Source organism: Leucoraja erinacea, chromosome 36 (genome assembly GCF_028641065.1).
Source record: "Leucoraja erinacea ecotype New England chromosome 36, Leri_hhj_1, whole genome shotgun sequence".
In the NCBI taxonomy this organism is placed as follows: domain Eukaryota; kingdom Metazoa; phylum Chordata; class Chondrichthyes; order Rajiformes; family Rajidae; genus Leucoraja; species Leucoraja erinaceus.
Genome location: NC_073412.1, coordinates 7,477,961 through 7,497,980, shown reverse-complemented (window position 1 = coordinate 7,497,980; position 20,020 = coordinate 7,477,961). Strand labels below are relative to the sequence as shown.

General features: G+C 45.9%; 1 protein-coding gene across 1 annotated transcript in view; it reads left to right on the top strand.

Annotated features, from left to right (window-relative positions):
* The first annotated feature begins 204 nt into the window (after positions 1-204).
* Positions 205-20,020, top strand: part of vps33b (VPS33B late endosome and lysosome associated) — a 34,290-nt gene continuing 14,474 nt past the window's right edge. The window contains exons 1-14 of the mRNA XM_055662581.1: positions 205-408; positions 1,474-1,535; positions 1,744-1,793; positions 4,847-4,914; positions 5,572-5,617; positions 7,593-7,687; positions 9,299-9,403; positions 10,706-10,802; positions 11,930-12,007; positions 15,296-15,369; positions 16,442-16,528; positions 17,234-17,324; positions 18,255-18,329; positions 19,768-19,832. Of these exons, the coding sequence (XP_055518556.1) occupies positions 367-408; positions 1,474-1,535; positions 1,744-1,793; positions 4,847-4,914; positions 5,572-5,617; positions 7,593-7,687; positions 9,299-9,403; positions 10,706-10,802; positions 11,930-12,007; positions 15,296-15,369; positions 16,442-16,528; positions 17,234-17,324; positions 18,255-18,329; positions 19,768-19,832 (1,035 nt within the window). The 5' untranslated portion in view covers positions 205-366. The remainder of the gene's footprint in view (positions 409-1,473; positions 1,536-1,743; positions 1,794-4,846; positions 4,915-5,571; positions 5,618-7,592; positions 7,688-9,298; positions 9,404-10,705; positions 10,803-11,929; positions 12,008-15,295; positions 15,370-16,441; positions 16,529-17,233; positions 17,325-18,254; positions 18,330-19,767; positions 19,833-20,020) is intronic.

Below are 20,020 nucleotides of genomic sequence, written 5' to 3'. Positions count from 1 at the left end.
TGGGGAGGAAAGGGGGAAAGAGGGAGAGTGACGGTTCAGATCTAGCCAAACTGATGAGGACCGGTGGGGAGATGGTGGTGAGGAGTAGGGAAGACGGCAAGGGGTGACAGGGAGGGAAGATGAGGTGACAGAATGGGGATGGACAGGGTGATGGGGAGGAAGGGAGACGGGACTTGTTCACTGAAGGGATGAGAATATCTGCTACTGATCTGGGCAAACTGAAATCACTTACACAGGAAGACATTTTGTTTCTCCGACTGTACTGTGGAATCACCCTGAGTTCAGAATTCCTCACTTTCTTTTCTCGTGGGATCTGCACACATTCAGTTGCCGGGAAAGAAGGATTTGTTCATTGAAGCCGACCTGATGAGCCCTCTGGACCGGATTGCAAATGTCTCTATTCTGAAGGTAGGATGCTACTGACTGCTGAACCTCATCTGTTGTCTCTGTACAAGAATATCCTTTGTGATTGTAGCCCTGTTATCTCTGTGATCCATTGCGTTCAATCGCACCATCCACTTCCCCTGTAAGCCCCCACCCACAGCCTTCACAACAAATCCACTGATAACCATGCATTATGACTTGTGCCTCCACTCCACTCTCACCATGCCTCTGGTAGTTTCTTCAGTGTCACAGCAAAATAATAATGCTCTGCCTCTCGGGTTGTTTTGTCCAAGATGGTCACCTGCCCACTTAGTTAGGAATGCATAAACAATCTGGGAAAATCGCCAGAGTTGTGGCAGCATAGAACAATTTGATAAATAGATCACCTAGGAATTAAACTTTCTGCAGTATTTGGAGAGCACTGTAACAATTGCCTCTCCTTCAGTGGTTATTTCCCTGTTGTTTTAATGCATGCACAAAACAATTTGAGTAGTGTCTGACTGACAGGCTGCTAGCTGAATACACACATTTAATTAAGGGGTTTGTTTAATATTTCAGGCAGCGCAAAACATCTGCACCTACTGTTGAATCTATCCTCCTGTTCAGATCTGGTGAATTTGTTGTGTATTCCCTATATTTTCTAAAATCAAAATACTGCAGGTGCTGAAAATCTGAAATAAATTGGCCAAGTATTCACATACAAGGTATTTGCCTTGGTGCTCTGGCTGCAAATGCCAACATGACATACAGTGACAGTTAGGAATGACGCATAAAACATTAAATATAAAGTCCTGGAACTACCCAACAGTTCAGGAGATATCTTGGCGAAGAGAATTAACGGAGGTTAAAGATGTTTTAAGTTGCAGATAAAAGTGTCGGGGTGGGGTTGACAGATGGAAGGGAAGATGTGTGACTGGGCAGAGGCAATGAGTGTGTGAACGGTACAAGTGGAGCCATGCCAATGAATAAGAGTGCAATAGCTGATGAATAAAAGAGGTCCAGATGACATGCTGCCTCTTGAGTTTCCTTCAAATCTTGTAGATGGCTGGTTCTTGTGACAATGGTTGATTACTTTCCTTTGTTTTGCAGCAACACGATGTGGAGAAGCTGTACAAACTGGACAATAAGCCAGTTGTGGGAGTCAGTGACCAGTGAGTATTGGGGAAGTGGGGGCTTCCATGTGGTTGGGGAGAGGGGCAGGGTTGATGGTATCTTTGTCTGTCCCTCACTGATGGGACATTTCTTTAGTTACTTCCAAAAGTCTGACATGAAATGACAATGAGGTTTCACACCAGATGTTCTTTTAAAGACTCTCGAATCCTCAGTGCTTACTTGATGTGTTGTATCCACCTTTTGCAGATTGTGTTTTCTTGTTCGTCCTCGGATTTCCAGTGTGAAGCATGTAGCAGGTAAGATTGGGTGACTGCAAAGCGATAATCAAATTTAAAAAGTCATTTTGATTTGGGTGATGCTATGTTTCATCTTGTGCTCTCTCTCATTCATGTAAACCAATCTCACCCTAATCACTCGAGCCTCTTCTTCACGGAAGCTGCCGTGATTGTGTTGCTGGGTTGCTGCCAGAGATGTGGGAGAGAAGCCTGGAAATAAAATAACCCCTTTCCCGTCCTCTCCTGATGATTTTCTACCATTCTTGGAACCACAAACCCAATACCTGATAGTGTTCGAACATAGAACAGTCTGGGACAGGGGTGGGGAACCTGCGGCCTTCTTGGCCATTAAGTGCGGCCTTTTGTACGAATCCAAATTTTGTAGAACAAATCCTTTTTTTTTAATCAATATGTTTTTGTTTGTGTTTTATTATTTTTATTTTAATCTTAAAATGAACGTATTTAAAATACCAAAGAGTAAAAAAAGATTCAACGAAATAACCCTATATCTATTTGAAGTTTTTTGGATTGCGGCCTTATTAGATTACAGCTAATTTAATGCGGCATTCCAATATGATAAGGTTCCCCACACCTGGTCTGGGACAAGACCAGGCCCTTCGGCCCACAATATCTATGCCGAACATGATGCCGGGATCAACTCTCATTTGCCTGCACATAATTCATATCCCACCATTACCTTTATATATAAATGCCCATCCAAAAGTCTCTTATGTGGCACTGTTGTATCTGCCTCAACCACCACCACGGCAACCCGTCCCAGGCACTCACTACCCTCTGTGTAAAAAAAAAAAGAAAAAAGCCTCTCACTTTGAAGCTCTGCTTTTTTTTTTTACACAGAGGGTAGTGATCTTTCCATCCTGAGAAAAAAGGTTCTGATTGTGTATCCTATCGATGCCTCATGATTTTATATACTTCTAACAGGTGTCCCCACAACCTCCAGCATTTCAGAGAAACCACTTCAAGTATCTCCCAACTGCTCCTTGTAGCTAATACCCTTCTTGTAAGCCTCCTCTGTACCCTTTCCAATCCCTCCACATCCTTCCTGTAATGGGGAGACCGGAATTGCACGTAATACTCTAATTGCGGCCTAACCAACGTCCTTTAAAGTTGCATCATGACTTTGTATGAAATGTTTTCTCCATATTCCTGCCACCCGTAAACTTTAACTCTCTGTACGCTCTTGACGGTGACTTAGGAGAACAGGTCCTTTTCCTCACTCTACCCAGGCTGAATTTTAAACAATGAACCCACCCCATGCCTCCTTTCTTCCAGCGTTCGTTAGTGAAGACAGCCTCCAAATAGTCATTAAGATCTGTACAATTCAGCCCAACCAAAATACAAAGAAGCTGCATCACGACATCCCTTACTCTTATACCTAATGCCTCAACTTATAAAAGCAAGCATGCCATAGACCTTCTTTAGCACTCTGTCCACTTGTGTTGCTACTTACGGGGAGTTATGGACTTGGACCCCAAGATCAGTGTTCTGAAGGGATGAGGTTTACATTCACAGTTTGCAGGAAAGCACCTGGTTGTTACATTTTGCCATTTGCAGAGGTTTGCTGTGTGTACCTTGGCTGCTGTATTACAACATAGCAGGAGCAATTCATGGATTAGTGTTGGCTTTCCTTCTGTTCTCTCTGCAAATACAGACGCTTTGGTGGAGCCACTTGAGTTTGGGAACTCGCCAAGATGAGCTTCAATTCCACAACTAGCCACTGGATGGAGCAGCATGTCAGTGATCAATGCACCAACCAACAATCTGCTGGAGGAACTCAGCGGGTAGAGCAGCATCTAAAGCAGGGAGGAGGGAGGGAAGGAAATAGTTCGGGGTTCGGGTAGTAACCCTGCTTCAGGCCCAGTTGCCACGGTGTTTACATGTAGCTATTTTACTCATTGTATTAAAAACACAAAGTGCTGGAGGAACTTAGTGGGTCGGGCATCATCTTAAAGATCAAACGTTCTTTATTATTATATATACAAACACACAGTGAAATTCTTTTGGACAGATGACAGTTTGGGTCGAGACCTCTCTTCAGTCTGGATTGTGTGAATACTCCTTGTACTCACTGGCTGCCTTGTGTAGATTGCTGGGACACAACATGTCAGCATTTGCAGAGAGAACAGAAGGAAAGCCAACAGTAATCCAAATGAGAAGGTGCACAAATATATGGAATTTAACAGACAAAATGTGCAAGAAGGAACTGCAGATACTGGTTTAAACCGAAGATCTGAAGAAAGGTCGCTACCCGAAACGTCACCCATTCCTTCTCTCCAGAGATGCTGCCTGTCCTGCTGAGTTTCCCCAGCTTTTGTATCTATCTTTGGAATTTAACAGAGTTGTTTTGTAGCCTTGCCTGAAGGAACAAAAGGACTGTGCCCCTTTCACCAGCACAGAACCTTCTCAAGGGCTTTGCAATCAAGGCTTTTGAAATGTAGTCAGTGTCACATTGAAAAGAACAGGAATTACATTTCCAGAGTACCTTTTACCAGTTGCGTCTCAAATTGCTTCACCATGAATTGCTCCAGCTATGTTGTAATACAGCAGCCAAGGTACACACAGCAAACCTCTGCAAATGGCAAAATGTAACAACCCGAAAGTCTGATTTAAAAAAAAATATATATATATATTTATTAGAAGCAATGTACCCAGCGGCATATGACATAATACAGTTATTGTACAGCTTCAATTTTAATTTTTAGCTAAAGATAAGAGAAAAGAAGAGAGAAAAGGCAAGAGGGAGAAAAAGTGGATTTGCAAGGATAGAACCCTTAGACTACCAAATTGGTGTAGCCAAAGAGAAAGTCTGATTTCAATTATCTTTGATTAAGTTATCCTGGAGCTAAAGGCCGTGAAGAACTACATCCACCTGAGACTGCGGATTAACCTTGATTTAGAGTCTAGTTCGACAAACGCCAGTTTAACAGGCCAGAAAAAAATTGTGTTTCACAATGATCCTTCTCCCCTGAATGCATTAATATATTTTCTCAGCTTGATAGGAACACGACACTGCTGGGTTAACAGAGTAAAGAACCGTGTATCTTTCCTTTCAGAGATTGTCAACGCTGATAAAGCTGATGGCAGGCTTCGTAAATACAAGATTATATTCACTCCTCAGAAGGTGAGCTGGCAGGACCTCCACTGTGTTGGTCTGAAGAGGGTGGCTCAAGGTGGAAATAAATACAGGTCATCCCTAGGGTAAGGCAGGGTTCTGTTCCTGGGAACTGTTCGTAACTTGAACAGTTTACAAGTTGGAATTGCAGCCATGAATCGAGTTCTCCCACGGCAGAAGATGCCTGCAAACCCGCAGCAGATGGTAAATCCATCCCGCCGATCTCCCAAACGTTTGTTCATATATTCGGGCTTACATCAGTTGGGCATCCGTGAGCTGGGGAGGATCCCTATGTAAAGACGGGTTGGGGTTAAACTCCCAGCAAGTGCCGACTTTGCCAGAGCAGAATTGTGAAACGTTTCTGCAGCATCTTTCACAACCTCAGCATCTCCCAAAGCAATTTTCAACTGCTGAATGTAGAACATAGAAATGTGCAGCACAGAAACAGGCCCTTTGGCCCTCATTGTCTGTGCCAACCATGATGTCTTGTTAAACTAATCTCCTTTGCCTGAACATGATCAATATCCCATCATTTCCTGCACGTACATGTGCCAATGTAAAAGCCTCTTAAAAGCTTAATTTGGATCCAATAATAGTATCTAGTGTGTGAAATTATCATCCATGTGGCAAAGGAAATAAATTGTAATCCATGTCCTTGTTTTTCAGTTCTACATGTGTGAGACAGTGCTGGAGGAGGAGGGCATCTTTGGAGGTAAGCGCTACTTGTTCTTTTAAAGTTACAGTACATGTAATCTTGGCCAAGTTACCAGAGGATGCTATATAGGCATCTGGACAGATATCTGGGTAGAAAGGGTGGAGAGGGCTATGGGGAAAATGCAGGCATGTGGGACTATCCCAGTACGTCAAGTTAGTTGGCCTGGGCATGGTGGGCCGAAGGGCCTGTTTCCCTGCTGGGATTCTACTGGGAAAGAAGATTTTTGGTGCCAGCACTGTAGTAATTGTCAACACTGAAGGCTGTCAGATTCAGATTCAGATTCAGATTCAAACGTTATTGTCATTGTGCAGTGTACAGGAGAGACAACAAAATGCAGTTAGCATCTCCCGAGAAGAGCGAACATAGAATATGAGCAATAAATAAATCTATTTACGTGCATACAGTCATAGTAGTGCAATTATTTTTTCCTGGTGGAAGGAGTGTCCGGGGGGGGGAGGGGGTGATTGGCAGTCATTGAGGTACAGTGTTGAATAATGTAACAGCCGCAGGGAAGAAGCTGTTACTGGACCTGCTGGTCCGGCAACGGAGAGACCTGTAGCGCCTCCCGGATTGTAGGAAGGTAAACAGACTGTGGTTGGGGTGAGAGCAGTCCTTGACGATGCTAAGTATGGAAGAGGTGTGTTGGAAGGAACTCCAGATGCGGGTTTAAACCGAAGATAACTTAAAAAAATGCCGTAGTAACTCAGCGGGACAAGCAGCATCTCTGGATAGAAGGAAGGGTGACGTTTCGAGTCGAGATACTTCTTCGAAGAGGTGCTGCACTATCGGAGGCGCTACCTAACAGATGCCATTTTAAACCAATGTCAAGTATGGCTGTTCTTATGGTTCACTAAGCTTCAGCTGATCCAAGTGAACGGATTCAACTGATCCAATGCTGACTGTAAAAGGAACCCTGCATGCACATTATTAATATGACTTGTCAACATCTTTACATTCAATCCCTAATTCCGCATTTGGAATGCCACGGTGGGAATTGCATGTACAATGCGACGTTTTTGCAAAGGCAGGCTCCAGTTTAAAGGCTTAAATGAACGATTCGGAAAATTGTCTGACTAACGTCTGCTGCCGCTGCCCTTCCCTATCGCCCTGCTTTACAACTGACTGCATTTGACATTGATTTGCTGTCCTCCCGCTTGTCAACAATCCAGAGGCAATTCACAATAGCTAATTAACCTACCAACCAGCACTGCTGTGAGATGTGTTGGAAACTAGAACACCTTGCACTAGGGCGGCATGGTGGCACAGCAATAGAGCTACTGTCTTTCAGAGCCAGAGACCAGGGTTAGATTCTGACTACTGGAGCTGTCTGTACAGAATTTGTACGTTCTCCCCGTGACCTGCGTGGGTGTTTCTCCGAGATCTTCGTTGTTTCTCCCACACTCCAAAGACGTACAGGTCTTGCGTATGGCGTGCACAGTCTAAAGTTGTAGGACAACTTGTTCTATTTGATCTTATTTGATTGTGCATGCTGGGTTGATTGCATTCGTCGAAACAGGGCGGACCACGTGAAGGTTGCAATCTCCCACCCCGTTTGCAGGTTAATTAGACAATAGGTGCAGGAGTAGGCCATTCGGCCCTTCGAGCCAGCACCGCCATTCAATGTGATCATGCCTGATCATCCCCAATCAGTATCCCAGTAATTGGCATGGTATAAATGTAAGTAAAATTGTCTCAAGTGTGTGTGTGTGGGGTAGTGTTAATGTGCGGGGATCGCTGGTCGGTGCGGACTCGGTGGGCCGAAGGGCCTGTTTCTGCCCTGTATCGTTAAACTAAACTAAACCTTGGGTGAAATCCATGTGGTCATAGGGAGAAAAGTGCCAAGCTGTGGAGAGCCAACCATTCAAGGGAGGAATCCGTGAAAAGATCTGGCTCAGTACTGGGAAAGTGGGAAACAATTTACGGTTGATATTTTTTCACCATCCTTTAACCCACTTATGTCTACATTCTGTAGATGTAACGATCGATGACTGGGACTTTTACCTACTGCCCCTGGATGATGACCTGATCAGCATGGAGTTGCCCGAGTTTTTCCGTGACTATTTTTTGGTGAGCTGTGCATTTTGTGCTCGTGTCCTTTCAGGTCATTGCAACCAATTTCCAAACCACACTATAGAACTATTATCGCAGGGGTGTGTCATAAGTTCATAAGTGATAGGAGCAAAATTAAGCCATTCGGCCCATCAAGTCTACTCCGCCAATCAACATGGCTGATCTATCATTTCCTCTTAACCCCATTCTCCTGCCTTCACCCCGACACCCGTACTAATACAGTATCTATCTCTGCCTTAAAAATATCAATTGACCTGACCTCCACAGCCTTCTGAGCAATGAATTCCACAGATTCACCTCCCTCTGACTGAAGAGATTGCTCCTCCTCTCCTTCCTAAAGGAACGTCCTTTTATTCTGAGGGTAAGACCTCTACTTCCTGAGAAGATTACGGAGAGTCGGATTGTCAAGGAAGACTCTCTCTAACTTCTACAGGTGCACAGTCGAGAGCATGCTGACCGGTTGCATCGTGGCTTGGTTCGGCAATTTGAGCGCCCTGGAGAGGAAAAGACTACAAAAAGTAGTAAACACTGCCCAGTCCATCATCGGCTCTGACCTCCCTTCCATCGAGGGGATTTATCGCAGTCGCTGCTTCAAAAAGGCTGGCAGTATCATCAAAGACCCACACCATCCTGGCACACACTCATCTCCCTGCTACCTTCAGGTAGAAGGTACAGGAGCCTGAAGACTGCAACAACCAGGTTCAGGAATAGCTACTTCCCCACAGCCATCAGGCTATTAAATCTGGCTCGGACAAAACTCTGATTATTTATAACTACTTTCTGTTATTTGCACTTTACCAGTTTATTTATTCATGTGTGTATATATTTATATCATGGTATATGGACACATTTATCTGTTTTGTAGTAAATGCCCACTATTTTCTGTGTGCTTAAGCAAAGGAGGAATTTCATTGTCCTATACACTCACGAACTTGAACTTGGACCTAGACTCTCCCAGTAGTGGAATCCTCTCTACATCTACTCTATCCAGACCTGAGGTGTTTCACGTGAGACAGCCAGTCAGGGACTACAGCGTTAAGGCTGTAAATCAGAGATTTAACAGTGTTGAAACCGGCAATTTATTGTTTTATTCCTCTCCATCTCACTGTACCCTCTGCTGTACCCTCTACTGATTTGTGTTTATCCTGGGCGATTGATACATAACCATTGGCCTCTGTGTTATTAAAATGTGAACACAGAGTTGAGACACAGTGGCAGAGCAGACAGTGCTACTACCTCACCGCTTCAGCGACCCAAGTTCGATCCTGACTTCGGGCGGAGTTTGCGCGGTGTCTGCACGCCTTCCCCTGTGGTTGTGAGAATCTCTCTTGGGCGATCAGGTTTCCCCCCCACATCACAAGGACGCGCCAGTTGATAGATAAATTGGCCGCAGTAAGTGGGCAGGTGATTGGAGAATTGGTAGGTGGGGGGAGTTCACCGGCACATCATGGAGATTGGGTTAAAAGTGGGGAAGCAGCATTACTCTGAAATACAACGTAGACTTTATGGACTCCTCCTGCGTTGTAAGAAAATATGAGATTGTCCATGTGAAGATGATCGACCGCGGGCAATTTCACTCAACGTATGTTTCACTGTGTTTGTCCTCAGGAGGGTGACCATCGGTGGATGTGCACAGTGGCAAAGGCTCTGCACGTGTTGCACTCCTTGTTCGGGCCCTTCTCCAAGACTTACGGAATCGGCCGGTGCGCAAAGGTAAAGGAACGTGACATTAAAATGAATTATTAACCAGAGTGTGTACACTGGATCGGCCCTGGAGCCATGGTACAAAGGATACAATAAGATGAAGAGATTGAGTTACATAAGCCTGTTCACCCTGTAATTTGTGCTAGAAAAATTAATTGGAACTCGTTCATTGTTGCTTGTTTCAGACATCAGACCGTTAACTTTTAAGTCCCAGCGGCAAAATGTTACTGCCCAACCCTCTGCTGCCGCTAGAACATCAGAATCAAACCTGGACTGGGGTGTCAATTTAAACTTTGTGGTCAGCTCTTCAGAGTGAATCACGTACACTTTGCCTACTGATTAAAAATTGATTTATATGCAAATCATTCACCTATGTTGAAATGGGATGAATTTTGGCAGAGTCTAGAGGTAGCTTTACTCGCATCTCGCCCATGGTTTCTATGGTCTGGCACTTTTCAGCAGAACAGGATAAAGGAAGCTTCATGCAGTATCTAACCTTGGGACAGTTTAGAGGGAGCTTCTCTGCATGCTGTCAATATTGTACACTTGGTGCGCTTGAAGTTGGCATTGGATTCTCAACACACATTGGAATTTTAATTGTGCACAAATTCTTATCAAAATTATAAGGACTGTTTTCCCCCTCTCCCCCCCCCTCCTTACACTCTCTTTCCTTTGTCTCCCTCCCCCCCCCCCCCCCCCCTCTCCCTCCCCCCCCCTCCCCCCCCCCTTCCCCTCCCCCCCCCCCCCCCCCCCCCCCCTTCCCCCCTCCCTCCTCCCCCCCCCCCTCCCCCCTCCCTCCCCTCTCCCCTCTCACCCCCTCTCCCCTCTCCCCTCTCCCCCTCCCCCCCCCCTCCCCCTCTCCCCTCTCCCTCCCCTCTCCCCCTCCCCTCTCCCCTCCCCTCTCCCCTCTCCCCCTCTCCCCCTCCCCCCCTCCCCTCTCCCCTCTTCCTCCCCCTCCCTCTCTCCCCTCCCTCTTCCCCTCCCCTCCCCTCCATCCCCCTCTCCCTCTCCCCCCCCTCCCCCTCCCCCCCCCCTCCTCCCTCTCCCCTCTCTCCCTCCCCTCCCCCTCCCTCTCCCATCCCCCCCCCTCCCCCCCACCCTCTCCTCTCTACCCCCTCTCCCTCTCCCTCTCCCCCCCCCTCCCCTCTCCCTCTCTCCCCTCTCCCCTCTCTCTTGCTCTACTCTCCCTTCTCGCACTTTCCCTTGATCACTGTAACATGCCCTTCTTGTACATGTCTTGCACATGCTGTTTCTTGTTATACCACGCCCGCTCCGTGCCCCATTTTCACACCTTTATTCTCTTTTGTGTAGATGACCTACCAGCTATGGAAAGAAATTGTGGAGAATACGGAGAGTGAAATTAAACCACGGCAGGCTGAGATTGGTCAAGTTTTCTTCATTGACCGAGGTGCAGCAGCATAAAGAAAACCAGTAATGTACAAAATATGATGACTTTGTTTAGATTGCACAAAATTTGCTTCCACCACTGGCAGCGCGATCCAGCCACCCATCCACTCAATGTGCAAAAAACACTTGCCCCAAACTTTCCCCCTCTGTACTTTAAAAAAAAAATGTTTTTTTAATTTTATTTATTAGAAGCAAGTGTACAAAAATATAACCAACGGCACATGACACAATCCAGTTATTGTACAGCTTGAATTTTGACTTTTAGCTATAGTTAGATGAAAGGAAAGGAGAGAAAGCAAGAAAGAGAAAAAGTGATTAAGAGGGAACTGCAGATGCTGGAGAATCGAAGGTTACACGATTCTAACCCAAGAGAAAAAGTGAGATGTGCAAAGATGGAACCCCTCGACTACCAAAGTGGTGCAGCCAAAGAGTGAGCAAATGAAAGAAATAAGAAAGGAATAGAGAAATAAAAAGACAAAAAAGAAAGAAAGAAAAAAGTGGTGATACACCTGCCTCGCATCCATCCCCACCCATCACCCAACCCGTAATTAGATTTATCTCCAAAATTGTGTTGTACCATACATACTATCCTTGTAATAAATCAATGAATGGTGTCCATGTCTTCCAAAAAATGGTGACAAGTCTAATATTTTCAAGTCTGAAGAAGGATTTCGGCTCGAAACGTTGCCTATTCCCTTTGGGTTTCGGCCTGAAACGTTGCCTATTTCCTTCGCTCTATAGTAGCTGCTGCACCCGCTGAGTTTCTCCAGCTTTTTTGTGTACCTTCTAATATTTTCAAGATCTTGACTCTTGACTCTTGCCCTCCAGTCTTTGACATTGTCACCATTGGAAAAGGTTTCTGACTGTTTACCCGATCTAAGGCTCTCATTATTTTATGTGCTTCTATCAGGTCTCCCCTCAACCTATGATGCTCCAGAGAAAAGAATCCAACTTTTGTCCAACGTCTCCGATAGCTAACATGGAATAGCTATTCCAGACAGCATTCTTTACCGATTGAGTTCGGAGTAAAATGCAATTTCCCCAGTGCATGTCTTCCTGCAAAATAAGGGTATCAGACATTATTACCATGTCAGGCATCACATTCAAGCATGCGTGCTTTCTCTGCAGATGTGGATTACGTCACCCCCATGTGCTCTCAAGTTGTGTATGAGGGACTCGTGGACGATGTATTCCGAATTAAATGTGGTGAGTGACTTTCCCCACACTGCCTGCTGCATTACGCTGTGATCAGTGAGCGATCTGCAAATTGGAAGCTTCTGTCCGTCCCATACAGAGCTGACAATGAGTGGTGGTGGGCAGAGAGGTGCTGGGTGTGCAGTGGGTTAGTGCATGAACCTCACCGCATATAGAAACATAGAAAATAGGTGCAGGAGTAGGCCATTCCTACAGCACTGCCATTCAATATGATCATGGCTGATCATCCCGATTCAGATTCAGATTCAGATTCAGATTCAATTTAATTGTCATTGTCAGTGTACATTACAGAGACAACGAAATGCATTTAGCATCTCCCTTGAAGAGCGACATAGCAAACGATTTGAATAAAAAATAATAAGTGTCCGGGGGGGAGGGGGGGGGGGGGTGGTGATGGCAGTCCTCAAAACTTTAGGGCAGTAGTAGAACGTCTGCCTTCAGATCCTCAGCTTCTCTTCCCCATATTCCTTGATTCCGTTAGCCCTATATCTAACTCTCACATGCCTTTAGTTTGGAGATACAACATAGAAACAGGCCCTTCGGCCCACCGAGTCCATGGCAACACCGATCGCACTAGTCACTTTCTCATCCGCTCCTGACATAGTCGAGGTAAAGGCTAATTTACCTACAAACTCGGATGTCTTTGGGATGCCAACAAAGTAATTCTGTATGGGAGTACATGTGGGCAGCAGAGGATGGAGAAGCAAATGACAAATGACCATTTAGTGTAAGGATGGGGCAAGGAGTACTTCATTTTTGCTTCTGAGTTTCACCGTGGGTGATGCTATCTCGTCGGGAAGTGTAACTGTTTCCCAGTGGCCACACTCCTGATTTTAGACTTTAGGGGTACAACATGGAAAGAGCCAACCCTTCTGCCCACCGAGTCCATGCCGACCAGCAATCACCCCGTACACTAGCACTATCCTACACACTAGTGATAATTTACAATTTACAGAAGCCAAATAACCTACAAACCTGTACATCGTTTGAGTGTGGGAGGAAACCGGAGCACCCAGAGAAAACCCACGCTGTCGCTGTTAAATGTACCAACTCTACCTCTGTGCCACTGTGTCGCCCTGATTCTTTGAAGGTCCACATTCAGGTGAATGGGAGGTGCAGGATCGGGTATGTGGACAATGACACCCTTTGTGCACAAGCAGCTCTTAGTTCAATAGCACCAAATAATATCTTTCAGTGATTTTAGCCAAAGAATCTGTGTCGGGGGTGAGTGGACAGGCAGTGTCTGAGTTTAACATCTTGACAGCAGCTGGGCCGCACAGGGGTAGAGTTGCTGCCATACAGTGCCAGACACCCGGGCATGATCCTGTCCATGCGTGCTGTCTATACGGAGTTTGTACGCTCTCCCTGTGACTGCATGGGTTTTCTCTGGTTTCCTCCCACATTCCAAAGACGTGTAGTTTCTGTAAATTGTCCCGAGTGAGTGGGATAACGCTAGTGTACAGGTTGACATAGACTCGGTGGACCAAAGGGCCTGAATCTCTAAACTAAATGAAACTAAGCTAAACTAAGGACCTTATAACCATATAACCATATAAAAATTACAGCATGGAAACAGGCCATCTCGACCCTTCTAGTCCGTGCCGAACACATAATCTCCCCTAGTCCCATATACCTGCACTCAGACCATAACCCTCCATTCCCTTCCCATCCATATAACTATCCAATTTATTTTTAAATGATAAAAACGAACCTGCCTCCACCACCTTCACTGGAAGCTCATTCCACACAGCTACCACTCTCTGAGTAAAGAAGTTCCCCCTCATGTTACCCCTAAACTTCAGTCCCTTAATTCTCATGTCATGTCCTCTTGTTTGAATCTTCCCTACTCTCAGTGGGAAAAGCTTTTCCACGTCAACTCTGTCTATCCCTCTCATCATTTTAAAAACCTCTATCAAGTCCCCCCTTAACCTTCTGCGCTCCAAAGAATAAAGCCCTAACTTGTTCAACCTTTCTCTGTAACTTAGTTGCTGAAACCCAGGCAACATTCTAGTAAATCTCCTCTGTGCTAACCTCTCCCTGCTAAGTGTCTAGACTTCTGCTGCGCTTTCAAGTCGACCGTGACTTCCGTTCGGAGTTTGTGACTTTGAGTGCTACCCATTGAGCCAGTATCATACCGTGCCATTTTGACACTCGCAAATGAGATGAACAAAGAATGGTACTCTGGCGCAGACCAGTGCTTTCTCAGAATCAGAATCCGAATAGTACTTTATTTACGAGGAATTTCATTTGCCAAGTCAGTCATACAAATAAAAAGCAACAGAATACCCAAAACACATTCTAACATGAACATCCACCGCAGTGACTCCTGCACATTCCACACTGTGATGGAAAGCAAAATAATAATAATAATAATAATAATAATAATGTTTATTTATATAGCACTTTTCAACAAAACCAATATTTGAACCAAAGTGCTTTACAGAGATTGATTAAATTAATTGAACAGATCAAATGTCAATAAATCCATACAAAACAAAAAAGAGAAAAAGAAAAAAAGACACAGAACAGTACACTATAGAAATCAACATGAAACGTCCCCCCACAGCAGAATTCACTGTGAGGGAAGGCACTAAAAATATCCAGTTCTCCCCCTCATAGTCCACCCGAGGTCGGGGCCTATATCTGGCCTCCTCAGCCAACCCGGTGTTTTCAGGCCCTCTTGCCGCGAAGCTGGATCATCGGCGTCTGGTGAACATCCTTCAGCGGCTTAAAGCTCAAGTCCCTTCCCTTTGTTCTCCCGCGGTCGGAGGCCTCGAGCCCTCGGTTGACGGGATGATCTTGACTCCCGTTGCCGGTGGCGTTTGTACCCCCCGCGTCAGGGCGATCCACTCCCGCATCGGGGGGGGGGAATGTCAGCTCCCCCGCGCCGGGCGATCGAACCTGGCGTCGGGGCTGGTCGAACCTTCTGTGTCGTTGGAGCTTCCCGACTCGGCCTCTCCCGAGACTGCGAGCTCTTGATGGTAAGTCCGCAGGCCGCAGTTGGAGCGATCCCAGACAAGGGATCAACTCCGATGTTAAGTCCGCGCCCCGCGGTGGGGCTCACGACAGTCCGAGGAGGCCTCCTGCTCCATCGATGGAAGGCCGTGGAGCGCCCGGAGAATGCGATCCAAAAATGATCACATCTCCGGCAGGGTAAGAACCTGAAATAAAGTTGCACTTTTCACCCAAGTGAATCTCTTGGTTTCACGCTGCCTTGCTATACAGAACATGTCTGCTTTCCCGGGAAAGTAACTGGAATCTTTTCTTGATGAATTTCAGGGAGCGTGGACTTTGGCTCTGAAGTAACGTCATCGGAAAAAAGTGTGAAGGTGTTACTGAACTCTCATGACAAGGTGAGAGAAAGATATAATTGGCCATGAAGCTAACACAGCCACGGCAGTTTACATATCACACCAAGCACCTGGTAAAGAAGCTCGATTCTTTTACCTCTGAATTAGGCTGGAGGTTCAGCAATAATCCCTGAAGCTGAGAACTCGTCACTCTTCTCGTCTCATCTCATCACTCACCGCGGGAACAAAATTCCCAAGTACAGCTTAACACCTGTCCTATTCGTAATGTCTTGCTTGCTGGTTTTGTCCTGTCAGCAGTTTATCAGCACAAAGGTTTAGAATGGAATGCACTTGGTAGTGTTTCATGACTGAGATAATTCAGACTCAACTATTTTTCATTTTTCAAGGCATACTCTCAAACCGCTCGAAAAACGAGCTTTTTAAGCATAGATGTAGAAGTAAAGAACTGCAGATGCTTGTTTATACCAATGATAGACACAAAGTGCGAGAGTAACTCAGCAGGTGAGGCAGCATCTCTGGAGATAAAGGATGGGTGACCCTGACGACAGATGCTGTCTGTACGGAGTATGTGCGTGCTCCCTGTTACTGTGTTCTTTCTCCAGGTGCTCCAGTTTCCTCCCACAGATCAGAGACATATAGGTTTGTAGGTTGTTTAAGAAGGAACTGCAGATGCTGGAAAATCGAAGGTAGACAAAAGTGCTGGAGAAACTCAGCGGGTGCAGCAGCATCTATGGAGCGAAGGAAATGGGCAACGTTGGTTTGTAGGTTAATTGGCTTCTGTTAATTGAAATTGTCACTAGAGTGTAGGACAGTGTTTGTGTACGGGGACCACAGGTTGGCGTGGACTCGGTGGGCTGAAGGGCCTGTTTCCACGCTGTATCTCTAAAGTCTAAAGGCTAAATCTCCTCATCCCTCTCTTGATAGTCACTAGTCACCTCTTGTATCCACCTCTACCCTTTGCTCTGGCAATCTCTCCGAACGCTGCCACCTTTTGGCTGGGATTGTTTGGATGTTGCGATCAGCAAATAATTGAGCTGAATTTCCTCACTCACATATTTTCCACTCTCAGCCAGAAACTGATTTGTTCATCCACGCCCATGGCTGATTTTTGCAGGTTTTCAAGGAGATTCGGAATGAACATTTCTCCAACGTGTTTGGGTTCCTGAGTCAGAAAGCAAGACGGCTCCAAATGCAATATGATGTGAGTATCTTGGTTTCTTGGTCCTCCAAAATATTCCAAATGGAATTTAAACTGGAGGTGGTGGAGGGAAGACTTAAGCCAGAAAGGGTTTTTGGGAAGAAAGAGCTACCTTAAATGTAGTTGTATCTGGTTGGGTAACTATAGTAGGGTGGAGATTATTCCATGCTTTAATTGTGCGGGGGGAGAACAAATTGCTGTACACATCTGTCTTGGTAGCTGGAATCTCAAATTGGATCGAATGCCCTCGTCTGCTCCTAATTGGTTTGGGTTTGGTGTAGGTTTTGTAATCTATGTCGAGCTGACCATTTGGTCAGATGGAAGGGAGACGGAGGAACATATTACCTTGTGATGAACAGTCTGGTGTTAGCAATTAAAGGTGTTTCTATTGAACCAAATGCATTAAACAAGTGGTGTGGCACTTCTCTGAAGACAAAGTCAGTGATATTTTATCAGCATCCTATCAAATTTTGAGTGGAGCCCAACAGGTAATTTGATTCTTGACTTCCATGGAAGCAACACTGAGCACCGTCAACAGAGGAGGGTGGAAGTTTTGTTAGGATTCATAGTCCAGTGACTTTTACTGGAATGGTTGATAAAGATACAATTGGTATGTTGACTGTCCCTTCAGAAGAGGCTGAAAATTGGGACAAGGAGACGGGGACATAGATCGGACCGTGAATGAGTTTGATTTGTTGCTCCATGCAGAAACGCCAAGGGATGGACATTAAACAGATGAAGGATTTTGTGTCTCAAGAACTCAAGAGCTTGAAGCAGGAGCATCGACTATTGAGTCTTCGTAAGTGCCCAAGATCAGGCATCTTGTGATGTGTAGGATCACCGTGCCATGGCGAATATGGTCGGTGGCATTGCTGTGCTTGAGTGGGAGGATTGTGGGTTCAGACCTCCTTGCCAACGGAGAACGTAATTAAGCCTGGCCGCTCACTGGCTGGTCCAGTGCCATGTTAACAGAGTAAAACCTTTAAGTTGAGACATCATCTGCCCTCCGAGGGCCTTCAATGATCTCTCCTCATCGCCCAAAAAGCAGCAAGGCTCCAGCCCGCCCTTCTCTCTCCTGCTGATCTACCCACGTCCTCTCTTTCCATCTCTCTGTCTGTCCCTCCGTTACCCGCCTTCCTTTCCCTCCTCCACCTTCATTTTCTCCACTTGTCAGCTGCAGTGGTGACTATCTCCACCTCTCTGTCTCCCCCCCCCACCTGATACATTTGGCAATCGGCCCTCCTTACCTAGATCCACCTTGCCAGTTCTTTCCCCAACCCTTCCAATCTCCTGCCTGCTATCTCTCCTCTACTCAGCCTTGGAGAAAGATGTCGACCCAAAATATCACCTGTCCCTTTTCCTTCACAGATGCTACCTGACCCGCTGAGTTCCTCTTGCATTTTGCGGTTCATAGCATTGGACTGAAAGCTACGCAAACAGAATCTGTGGTGCTGGGCTTTGAGTGTGTGTTTGACCTCAGTGTGACAGCGGAAGACAGACAGATCGGTGTGTGGGAATAGAGGAAGACAGTTGTAATGACATGAGCTCAGAAGCTCAAGATGCTGTTGCAGACAGAATGCAGGTGATCTGTCCAAACCGTCCACGCCTGGTCTCAGACTTTACAGTTCAGACTTGGATCCTTTAAACTTTCCAGATATAGCAACTCTACCGCTGTTCACTCTGCCACCCCTGAATTACTGACCTACACTTCATCCCCCTTTCCTCATAGATATTGGAGCATGCGAGTCAATTATGAAGAAGAAAACAAAACAGGACTTTCAGGAGCTGCTGAAATCCGAGCATGGTATGATTCAGTGAGAGGCCAAGCAGATGGTCTTTGTTCATTGCAGTTAGTCTTTTCATTGTGCATGAAGGGATGTGGGGAAAGTCTCGAGGCCAGCGGGGTGACACAAGGCAGGAGGAGCGAAGAAGCAGTGATTACCTGACCCCCAAGCTGAGATTTTGAAAAACCTTGAATTCTACATGTATTAAACATAGAATAGTGGAGCCTCGACTCTTGTGTACTGCCACAGTGTAATCTACTATCCTTAAAGCCCTGTTCCACTGTACAACTTAATTCAAAGAGTTCTCCCGAGTTTGCCCTGATTCGAACTCGCAGATTTGCGGTAATGGCCGCTAGTAGGTACTCGGGGCTCTCGTGGACATGTTTCAACATGTTGAAAAATCTTCACGAACTTACCACGTTTCCTGAGTACCTGCGTAACGAGCCGCTAAGAGACGTCCCCGAGCTCCGACGTACCCGCTACGTTCATTCTACGAGCTTACCTTGAGTCTGATTTTTTTTTTTAAACTCTGGAGAGCTCTTGAATTACCTTGTACAGTGGGACAGGGCTATTACACTATTGTCTGATACAAGAGTGTACTCATGTACACACTTAATATGATTGTGCTTACATATAGTAAGATTTTATACTGAGCCGTATGCAAAAGAGGAATATCACTGTCTCAAGGCACATGTGACTATACAGTAACATTGAACCACAGGAACAGGCCCTTCAGCCCATAATGTCTGCTGAACAAGACTGGAAGTGGAGTTAGTACTCGGCATTCAGCTCCCTGGTGTAAGACCTGCACAAATTCCATAACGGGAACTTATTCTATTGATGCACTTAATGATAGCCGTGATGCAAATGGGATTTGGAATGAATCTGGAAGAATTTCTACTCTGTAAAATTCCATTGACGATGATGAATATTTTTTCCCCAAGCGAGCCAACTTTCAATGCCAGGAGTGTCTCGTTTCAAAAGACGGGCAGGAAATGCTGGCCTCTCCAGAAACACCCAATTCCTACAAATGATTACAGAAAAATGATAATGTTTGGAAGTTAAAGAGATGGCTGCAAGAGTCTTCAATCACGTGTTGTCTCCTGGAGATTATTCTTGAAACGCATGTTCCTAATGCCCTGTCCCACTTAGAAAACCTGAACGGAAACCTCTGGAGACTTTGCGCCCCACCGAAGGTTTCCGTGCGGTTCCCGGAGGTTGCAGGTGGTTGCCGGAGGTTGCAGGTAGTGGAAGCAGGTAGGGAGACTGACAAAAACCTCCGGGAACCGCACGGAAACCTTGGGTAGAGCGCAAAGTCTCCAGAGGTTTGCGTTCCGGTTTCCTAAGTGGGACAGGGGCATTAAGACTAATTTCAGTTTTGTCATCAAATTATTGTAGTTCTTCAGTGTGCGTTCTGTCTGTGTTCCACTCACTGACTGACTGTCTTCTCCTCCTCAGCACTGCTGGAAGGGTTCGAGATCAGGGAGAGCACCACCTGTATTGAGGAGCACATTAACAGGCAGGTATGTGTACCAGTTATATAGGAGCATTAGCTGCAAAACCAGCAGGATGCTCCTCAGCTTCTTCCCGCAGGCTATAAGACTGCTAAACGGACTTTGCCCCCTGCCAAAGTATCGCGCTTCGTGGTGAAAACCGCGCAGCACATCATTGGTGCCCCGCTCCCTGCCATCCACCGAAAACGGTGTCTGAG